This window comes from Pinus tabuliformis, chromosome 4_1 (assembly GCF_031772625.1).
Source record: "Pinus tabuliformis cultivar Carrire ecotype Pingquan chromosome 4_1, CPIR1, whole genome shotgun sequence".
NCBI classification, from domain to species: domain Eukaryota; kingdom Viridiplantae; phylum Streptophyta; class Pinopsida; order Pinales; family Pinaceae; genus Pinus; species Pinus tabuliformis.
In genome coordinates this window covers 581,820,993-581,831,072 of record NC_142303.1, presented here as the reverse complement: position 1 = coordinate 581,831,072, position 10,080 = coordinate 581,820,993, and the positions used below count along the sequence as shown (strand labels likewise).

The window sequence follows — 10,080 nt, the reverse complement described above, 5'->3', positions numbered from 1 at the left end:
CCCCAAAAGTTTATTTCAAAATTTGGGTGTCCCAAAATTTTTTGATGACGCTGAATCTATTTCCACCATAAAAACATGATTCAAACACTGCTGCAAAAAATTTTGAAATTATTTTGCCAAATTCCTATTACTTTTAAACGTCCAGTCAACTCCTCCACCTAATTAGACACTTCCTCAGAAAATTCGTACCGCTGGCCAGAGTCCACAATAAACTTACGACTGAGAAGACTTTAGAAGACCCGCTCAACTGCTAGTGGAACCCACCACCTATGGCAGCTACTTTTCCCTGTCGTCAAAGATTCTGCCGCGTACTGACTTGGGCGTCTTTCCGACGCGTTGAAACGCGCCGCCGCCCGCGTAGCACAGCTCTTCTTCTGCACAAAGCACAACGATTTATATGTGTAGGGCTCTCCTTCATTCACGCCAACTGCTCTGAGCTAGTGACTCTTCGAGCTTTCATTAACCTGAAGGCTCTCAGTGCCATTCGATTAATTTCTGCTTGCCTTCTGCACATATCACTGACAGTTTTCGAAGGCTGTCAAATATGAAGGTATGTCACTACTCTAACTCTAACTCTGTTGAATCAGAATCATCGATTTAGAAATTCTGCAATCATGAATTATCGAAACGATTAACTGACAATGATGGCCCTGCATGTGTTATATTTGCAGAAAATGGTGCTGAAAGTGGCGATCGAAGATGAGAAAAGCAAGAGAAGGGCCATGAGAGCTGTTGCAGCTGTTGAAGGTAACTATCAATCCAATATTTATCCATTGCAATTCTCGTTACAATGAGAATTGGGTTTTGATTAGTGATATGATATTTGATTGCAGGCGTAGAGTCCGTTGCAGTTGATATGGAGAAGAGGGAGATAACTGTGATCGGAGAAGCAGATCCTGTGGTTCTGGCAAAGAAACTGATGAAGCTCGGATTCAGAGAGCTGCTGAGCGTGGGTCCTGCCAAAGAAGAGAAGGCGGCTGCAGAGACTCCGGCAGTTGTGTATCATCATCAAGTGAATCCCCAATATGGGTACGGGCCTTATGAAGGATACTCTTCATATACTGTCGTGAGAGGTGAGGATCCCAATGGCTGCACGATCTGTTAGACCTATCTCGTCCTATTTCTTCTTTATGGGGGAAAGTATGGGCATGGGGGAGACAACCGGTGGTCTCAAGGGAATTTCAGGAGACGATGTTAGCTGTTTGTGATGCTGCAGCAGCTGGGAACTAGTTACTTTCAGAGATAATGGGACATGGGGGATTACTTACCTTCATTAAATATACAGATGTATGTACTAGGCCTGCAACTATTTATTGCAGATGACATCACCAAAGGATGTTCAGTGGCTAATTGAAGGGAAGCGTGGCATAAACAGCCGACAAAGGCCCATAAATAGATTCTGGTGCGAACCACTCGGCTGTTTATAGTTATCGTTCGATCTTCTTTTTATTTTTTTACAATTTTTATGAGATTGTAGATGTGCTTTTAATATATAACTGAATTCAATGCTTACAAAATTATTTGAATCACAAAGTTCAAACTTACTATTTCGAAAAATCCCTTGTATGAATCATGGTTAGGACTAAAACTGAATTCAATGTTTATAAAATTATTTGAATTATAGAGCTCAGATTATTTGTAAACTGATTCTAAATATTAAAATTTTAAAAATCAAAATTAATAACCAAACTTAATTTCATATTAATTATATCCTCTTGCACTACACGCTTATAGATGATATCTCCAAAAATTCAAAATTACACAAAACTTCCATTCCACTGGAACAAAATTATGATTTGTTTTTGTTACAGTGGGAGAAGGCCGCATAAAGGGGATATTTTGCTGGTGTTTTATCAAGATGATTTTGGATTTGGATTTGAATTTGCAGTGTTCGCTATGGTGGACGCCGGTAGGAAGAAAAACAATAATCATGAACAGTGCAATCGCAATTTTATTTCAGTCCAAAAAAATTGCGTTGACTTTAATTTGAACCAAATACATTAGAGTCTAAGAGAAAACATACTATACGTTAATAGCAACAAGTTTCAAGTTATTTTAAGGGCACACTTTTCCAACCATATACTAGATTAGAGATAAGTTTATTTGCAATTGTAAATACACTTTCTTATTTTCGGAGTATTCGTTAAATCACTTAAATTCATTTTTATATTATGTAAAATGAACCCGAATAATAACGATTAAAAAATTATCTAATGATGGTATTAAAAGTGGAAATGGGATCATCACAAATGTGTTTATATAAAAACGAATATGTATTTTTAAAAACACATGCATTTCTAATCTTATACCCTCAATGTTCCTCAAACAACCAAAACACAATGTTCCTCAAACAACCAAAACACATACATTTCTAATCTTATAGCCTTAATGCTCTTCAAACTTCTCATCTTACAGCGTTAATGCTCCTCAAACAATCAAAAATGCTTTCCAACATCAATTTTCGAAAAACACATGCACATTTTCAAAAGTGCATGAACTTTAAAAAAATGCATGCATGATTTCAAGAATGTGTGTGCATTTTCAAAAGCATATGTGCACTTTTAAAAGCATGTGTGCAATTTTAAAAGCACATTCACGCCATTCATTATGTTATGTTTATAATCTCTAAGAGGGAGGGAGGAGGGAGGAGGGAGAGTGATGCAGAAGCATCAACCCACCCCATGTCAAATTCAATTTTTCAAAGTTTCGAGAAATCGATGTGGCCTAAAAGATAATATTTTTGTTAAATTGATGAGATTTGTTGTAATTTGGTTGAGTGATCTTAGCGATTTTACGAGGAAAGATTGGATCTGGAATGATTTGATCCTATATTTCTCCACTGTTTTAAAATAGAGTCTTCTTGTATTTGTACAGGAGGCCCAGTATCGATGTAAGACCTGGTAGAGGGCCACCACTCCATGGGGCATATGTAATAAATTTCTGTAATACAATTATCTGTGTGTTAAATTTGTGGTTTTGTTTTGTTTCTTTGGATTAATGAAGATCACACTGCCGAAGTAGTGAAGGCTCTACGCTAAATGACTCTATGTTTTGTGTTATTCGTGAGGTTTGGTTGTGTGGTAGTATTCGTAGGCAATAAGCAGTATCTCGCGCGAACAAAACCTGGTAAATGGTATTTTTAAAATTCACGCTATTAACCTTAGCAGTCGACATGTAGCATGTGAAAACTACTTTTCTCACGCTCTCTCGATTTGATATCGGTTGTGCAAGATTTCACTCGAGATTACACGATATCTGTTGGATCACGCGGGATTGATCGACGGTGTAGATCGGCCAAGCTAGTTGATGAGCGGGTGACACGATAGTCGTTGGATCAGACGAGACAAATCGACGGTGGGGATTTGGAGTGCCAAAAGTCAAGTGTTAAAATGAATATGTCAGTTGTGCGACACATGGTTGACGATGATTGGTTAGTTTTGTTGTGAAGTCCGCTGATTGAAATGCTTCCGATGTATACGTGGGCCCATAACCCATAGGTCCACGCGTGACTTATGTAAAGATGCATCTTTGCTACATCAAAGTGGTATCAGAGCAGGGAAAGGTTTCCTACAAGAAAGAGTTTGCATGCAAAAGAAGGAGGTACAATTATGTTGAAGATTGGAGAGATTGTAGTCTTTATATTGTCGTACGGGTAGCTGCAGAAGAAGGTGAGAAGATTGCAACAACCTAGAGCCAAGAGTGCTTAAATGGTTCCAAAGAAGAGAGAACTAGAGAGATTCCAAAAGACTGAGCTCATAGGAGAGAAGCTTGGTGAGGTATCGTGTAGCAGGGAGGACTTGGCAGAGGTTTTGTTGCAGCTCATGGAAAGCTCATAAAGGAAATTCCACAAAGGATGTGGGTAAAATTGCTAAGGTATGAAGAAGGCATATGACCAAGAGATCATAAAAATTTTGTACCTCGGGAGTCTGATGCAGGAGCATCAACCCACCTCATGTCAAATTCAATTTTTCAAACCTTCGAGAAGTCGACACTAAAAGACAATATTTTCATTAAATCGATAAGATTTGTTGTAATTTGGTTGAGTGATCTTAGCAATTTTATGAGGAAAGATCGGATCTGGAATGATTCGATCCTCTATTTCTCCACTGTTATAAAATAGGGCCTTCGTGTATTTGTAGAGGAGGCCCAATATCGATATAATACCTGGTAGAGGGCCACCACTCCATGGGGTATATGTAATGATTTTCTGTAATACAATTATCTATGTGTTAAATTCGTGGTTTTTTTTGTTTCTTTGGATTAATGAAGATCGCATTGCTGAAGTAGTGAAGGCTCTACACTAAATGACTCTATGTTTTGTGATATTCATGAGGTTCGGTTGTGTGGTAGTATTTGTAGGCAGTAAGCAGTATCTCGCATGGACAAAACCTGGTAAATGGTATTTCTAAAATTCGTGTGATTAACCTTAGCGGTCGACACGTAGCATGGGAAAACTACTTTTCTCACGCGCTTTCGATTTGATATCGGTCGTGCAAGATTTCACGTGAGATTACGCGATATCCATTGGATCATGCGGGATTGATCGATGGTGGAGATCGGCCAAGCTAGTTGGTGAGCGGGTGACGCAATAGCCATTGGATTGGATGGGACAGATCAACGGTGGAGATTTGGACCGCCAAAAGTCAAGTGTTAAAATGAATACGTCAGTTGTGCGACACGCGGTTGACGGTGATTGGTTAGTTTTGTTGTGAAGTTCGCTGATTGAAATGCTTCCGATGTATACGTGGGCCCATAACCCACAGGTCCACGCGTGAATTATGTAAAGATGCAGTTTTGTTACATCAGAGAGATAGAGCCAAAAGGGGTTGTTGTGAAGGAGATATCAAGGGAGGTGCAGAGAGAGGGATAGAGAAAGAGTGGAAGGGAGTTGAATGAGGGTGGAGAGAGAGGGAGTGAAGGAGAGAGAGAGAGAGAGAGAGAGGAGGTATAGAGAAGGAATAAGGAAGGGAGAGGTAAAGAGGGAAAGAAGGTTGATAGTGAGGAAGGGAGAGTGAGGAAGAGAGGGGAAGATGAAGAGTGCGTGAGAGAGTGAGTTAGCATGCAAGACAAATATGGTGACACCTCTAAGATGACCCATGTATGTACTTGTGTACATTATCATTAGGCTAGTGAGCCAGGTTTTGTTGGTGGATATGTGCCTCCATGGGTATAAATGTGTTAGGCCAATGGGCTAGTCTACTAATGTGTTTTAAGGCCAGGATTCTTGCGTGGTCGAGATAGAGAGTTTATGTGTTAAAAAGCCAACAATCATGACAAATGTGACATGTAAACTGCACATGTAGTAATAAATGACATCATGACTATAGGCCAAGGGAAAAAAAATGGTATAGGGGCTAAGACTCTACAAAAATAAAGGTCACATGGTAGAACCTACACATGGTTCCTAATCTAAAGCATTATTATGGTTATAATATTCCTAACGTCATCTTTAGGAATAATAATAAAATACTTGAATCCTAAATTATAAAAGGTAAAAGAAATGGAACACGGGGGATTCAACTTCCTTTCCATTAGAGACTCCCAAGGGATGATGGTGGACCTAGTTGTAGGGAGAACCATAGGATCCTTGGATACTATACCCCAAGGACTCTAGGTGGTCCTAGGTACGAGGGTAGTTTTCCTCGGGTTGCCTCAAGGAAGGCTGGAGCCTTGGAGGGAGAATTGTCCCTACATTAGCTTAGAGGGTACCGTGAGACCCTTGAGGTCAGTAATAACTCCTAGACGCCACAAGGCTCTAAGACATCCATGGTTGGTTGAGTTAGACACCTAGAGGTAGTCACACATCCCAAGGTATTGCATGGGAAAAGAAAGGGGTGCACTACTTGGGTGTGGTGTTGATGAGGCATGTAAGCCTATTGGTTTTAGAATTTCGAGGTTTGGTACGTTGGTCATATTCATATTCGATATCAGACATGCAATTGACTTGAGTGGTCATTGTCATAATGGATTCATAGCCCCAGCTCAAGGTTGACCAACTACTAAAAGAGCTAGAGTTGTGTGATATATGGTTGGTTGGTACATCTAAGGTTTGCGATCAGTCGAAATATTTTAACATATAAGTATTTGAAACTTGTTTTATGTATGCCCATGGTTTATCTTTTATGGTTTTTATTGCATGTTATTATGTCATGTTATGTATATTTATCTTTTATGATTATGGTAGTGGTGTCAGTGGCGGTTGCATCACCCAAGTTAGGTGAATTGGGTATGTTACAAGTCCCAATATATAAGTATCAAATTCATGATACAACATCATTGGTGATTGTTTCAACCCATACAAGGAATTTATTAACATGGATACTAGCTCTTTCTTTCCTTTCCTTTCACAACAAATCCTTTTAGTTGCTTCATGTAGATTTCTTCTTTCATATCACCACAAAGGAATGTTATGTTCACATCCATATGTTTTACTTCAAGATCAAAAGAAGCACAATATTTAAAAGAAATCTAATAGAAGTAAACTTTGGAACAAGAGAAAAAATATCAGCAAATTTAATTCCTTGTAACTAGGAGTAACCATTTCCTACTAACTAAGCTTTGCATTTCTCCGTTTTTCTTTTGAATTTAGCTTCCGATTGAACACCCGTTTGCTGCCAATGGGCTTTCCTCTAGCTAACAACTCCTCTAGATTCAAAGCCTCATTTTTGTCCAAGGTTGCCATTCCGTTAGCCATGGCCTTTTTCCAGAGTTTTACATCCTCTAGATCCAATACCTCGCTAACAATTCTAAGATCATCATTAGTAATAAACAAGGAAAATATTGAACGAAAATAATGTGAAGCATACATTCTTGGCTGCCTTCTTTCCCTAATCAATATCCTCAATGCCAAAATCTATGGTTCTTCTTATTCTTTTTCTTGTTCTTCTATAGGGTATGGTTCATCATCTTTAATTCAAGCTTTGTATTTTTTGGTGCCTTTTCACTTTGTAATACTTCCTGTTTGACAATATCTTTGAATTCTTTAAATACCACAACTCGACTCTATACTATCTTCTTAGTTTATAGGTTCTAAACATTATAACCTTTTAGACCATCTTTATATCGAATAAATTTACACTTTTTTGTTTTCATATCTACGTACTCCTACTCTCCTTTGGAACATGTACATAGGCATCACAACCAAATGACCTAAGCTGTTTCTGAGAAGGATTCTTACAAGTCCATGCCTCATGTGGAGTCTTATAATCCAACACTAATGGAGGTGATCTATATATTAGGTAACAAGCAATGTCCATGGCCTTTACCTAGATTTCTTGTCTTAAATAGACACCACTGAGCATGCCCTTTGATTTCTCCATTCACATCCTATTCATCCCTTCTGCAACTCCATTTTGATGAGGTGTGTATGGAGTAATATTTTTTCTTTTTATACTGCATTTTTTTATAGAATTCTTCAAATTCACTCCCACATAATTTTCCACCATTATTTGTCCTAAGCACATTAATTTTCTTCTCTATTTGATTTTCGACAAAATCCTTAAACTCTTTGAAATAAATATATTTATTCCTTGAAAAGTCATTTATTAATGAGACATAGTACATATATTTTCCGAATGATTGAAGTGATAGAGGTACAAACACATCATTGTGTACTAGTTGGAAGAAACTCTTTGAAACAAATATATTTATTTCTTGAAAAGTCATTTATTAATGAGACATAGCACATATATTTTCCCAATAATTGAGGTGACACAGGTCCAAACACATCATTGTGTACTAGTTGGAAGAAACTCTTTGAAATAAATATGTTTATTTCTTGAAAAGTCATTTATTAATGAGACATAGTACATATATTTTCCTAATGATTGAAGTGACACAGGTCCAAACACATCATTGTGTAGTACTTGGAAGAATCTTACATGATTTTACTTCTTATGTAAGTTTTTTTTAGAAAATATTGGTACCAATTCCCAATAAAAACTTTAAAATAGAGTTTTTATATTTTAAATTTATAAAATATATAAATATATGAAATTCAACCAAAAAAATAGTTTTTAGTTTTTAAATATACCTATATTAAATTATATTTTAATATTAATCATTTTTTATTATTTTATTTTAATTATTTCAACAATAATATATATACTTCATAATTATTATTTTATAAAAAAAAATCAAAATAAGCACCCAGCATTGTTATTTAATTATAGAAAAATACAATTTAATATGATATGACTTATTCATGTGTTCGTTACAAATATCTTAGTCTCATTTATAGATAAATGACTTTTTCACCTTAATCTAGAAAGACAATTTCAATCAAACAAAATTGTGTTTTTTATTATTTAAAATACATTTTTAAATGTATAAATAAATATAGCATGCTAAAAAACGTTTAACCAACTTAAATTCCATAAATCCAACCACATACATTTAACTTTTTAAAAATCTCTACTAAATTTTTTTTTAAACAAAAGGAAAAAAAAGACCTAGAATTTAAACTAAGTAATAGAAATCACTCTGGTAAAACCCCGGGACTTTGAAGTCAAAATGATTAAAAGACCTGCAAATCAGAAAATTCATAGCACTGGAAAGAGTCCAAAATAAACTTACGACTGGGAAGACTTTAGAAGACCCGCTCAACTGCTGGTGGAACCCACCACCTATGGTAGCTACTTTTCCTTGTCATCAAAGATTCTGCCACGTACTGACTTCGGAGTCTTGCCGACGCGTTGAAACGCGCCGCCGCCCGCGTAGCACAGCTCTTCTTCTGCACTAAGCACAACGAGTTATATGTGTAGGCTCTCCCTCATTCACGCCAAATCCTCTGAGCCCGTGATTTTTGAGTTTTCACTAACAAGAAACCGAAGGCTCCCGTTGCCAATTCGATTTCCCTTCCCTTCTATACGTATCACATATAATTTTCGAAGGCTGTCAAATATAAAGGTATGTCACTACTCTAACTCTATTCAATGACAAATTCTGCAATCATGAATTATCGAAACGACTCACTGACGATGATGGCCTTACATGTGCTATATTTGCATAAAATGGTGCTGAAAATGACGATTTACGACGAGAAAAGCAAGAGAACGGCTATCAAAGTTGTTGCAGCTGTTGAAGGTAAACAATCAATCCAATATTTTATGCATTGCAATTCTGGGTTTTTAGTAGTGATATGATATTGCAATTCTGGGTTTTGAGTAGTGATATGATATTTGATTGCAGGTGTAGAGTCTGTTGCAGCTGATATGCAGCGGAGGGAGATAACTATGATCGGAGAAGCAGATCCCGTGCTTCTGGCAAAGAAACTGATGAAACTCGGATTCAGAGAGATGCTGAGCGTGGGTCCTGCCAAAGAAGAGAAGGTGGCTGCAGAGACTCCGACAGTTGTGTATCATCATGAAGTGAATCCTCATTATGGGTACGGGCCTTATGAAGGATACTCATTATACTGTCGTGAGAGGTGAGGATCCCAATGGCTGCACCATATGTTAGATCTATCTCGTCCTCTTCCTTTCTAATGGGGGAAAGTATGAGCATGGGAGTGACAATTGGTGGTCTCAAAGGAATTTCGGTAGACATTAAAAGTTGTTTGTAATGCTGCAGCAGCTGGGAATTAGTTACCTTCAGAGGTAATCGACTTACCTTCATTAACTATACAGATACATGTACTAGGCCTGCAGGTATTAAGGTCTCCTTTCATGGAATGGGAACATTTTTGTATTAAGGTCTCCTATTTTTGAAAAATGATGCATTTTAGATGGGAAGATTCAACAATTATGAATGAAAATGGTGTACAATATCACCATCAAATCCAATTTAATTGGGTACAAAAAGAAGAAGCTTCTCAAACTCGGGTACGACCACAACAAACAATCTCTCTACCTTGTCATACTTGCGTGGGATAGATAATTGTTGAAGATGGGAGAACTTTTCTGCAAATGTAGAAGCTTTACTTTACATTTAAGATTTTTTCAATCTAAAATTTATGGACTATTCGTTATATATATTTTATAGTATTAAAAACGAATAATATTTTACTTCTGGGGAACCCAATGCACTAAATAGCTCGAGACACAAGGTATTATATATTAATTAGCAACAAGTTTGAAGTTA

The 10,080-nt window shown here is 37.1% G+C and overlaps 1 protein-coding gene and 1 pseudogene across 1 annotated transcript; both read left to right on the top strand.

The window, feature by feature from the left end:
• The first annotated feature begins 426 nt into the window (after nucleotides 1-426).
• On the top strand, nucleotides 427-1,529 carry LOC149177280 (heavy metal-associated isoprenylated plant protein 12-like). Its single transcript, XM_089423362.1, has 3 exons — nucleotides 427-550; nucleotides 672-747; nucleotides 834-1,529. The coding sequence occupies exons 1-3, from the start codon at nucleotides 545-547 to the stop codon at nucleotides 1,103-1,105; spliced, it is 354 nt and encodes a 117-aa protein (XP_089279488.1). The 5' UTR covers nucleotides 427-544; the 3' UTR covers nucleotides 1,106-1,529.
• A 7,479-nt stretch (nucleotides 1,530-9,008) lies between these two features.
• LOC149177279 (heavy metal-associated isoprenylated plant protein 12-like) lies at nucleotides 9,009-9,459 on the top strand (annotated as a pseudogene).
• Nucleotides 9,460-10,080: the final 621 nt, after the last annotated feature.

What these genes read in the sequence shown, in the direction of transcription:
- LOC149177280 (XM_089423362.1), top strand. An exon ending in AGCTGTTGCAGCTGTTGAAG is followed by an intron (nt 748 to 833) that starts GTAACTATCAAT and finishes ATTTGATTGCAG; the next exon opens with GCGTAGAGTCCGTTGCAGTT.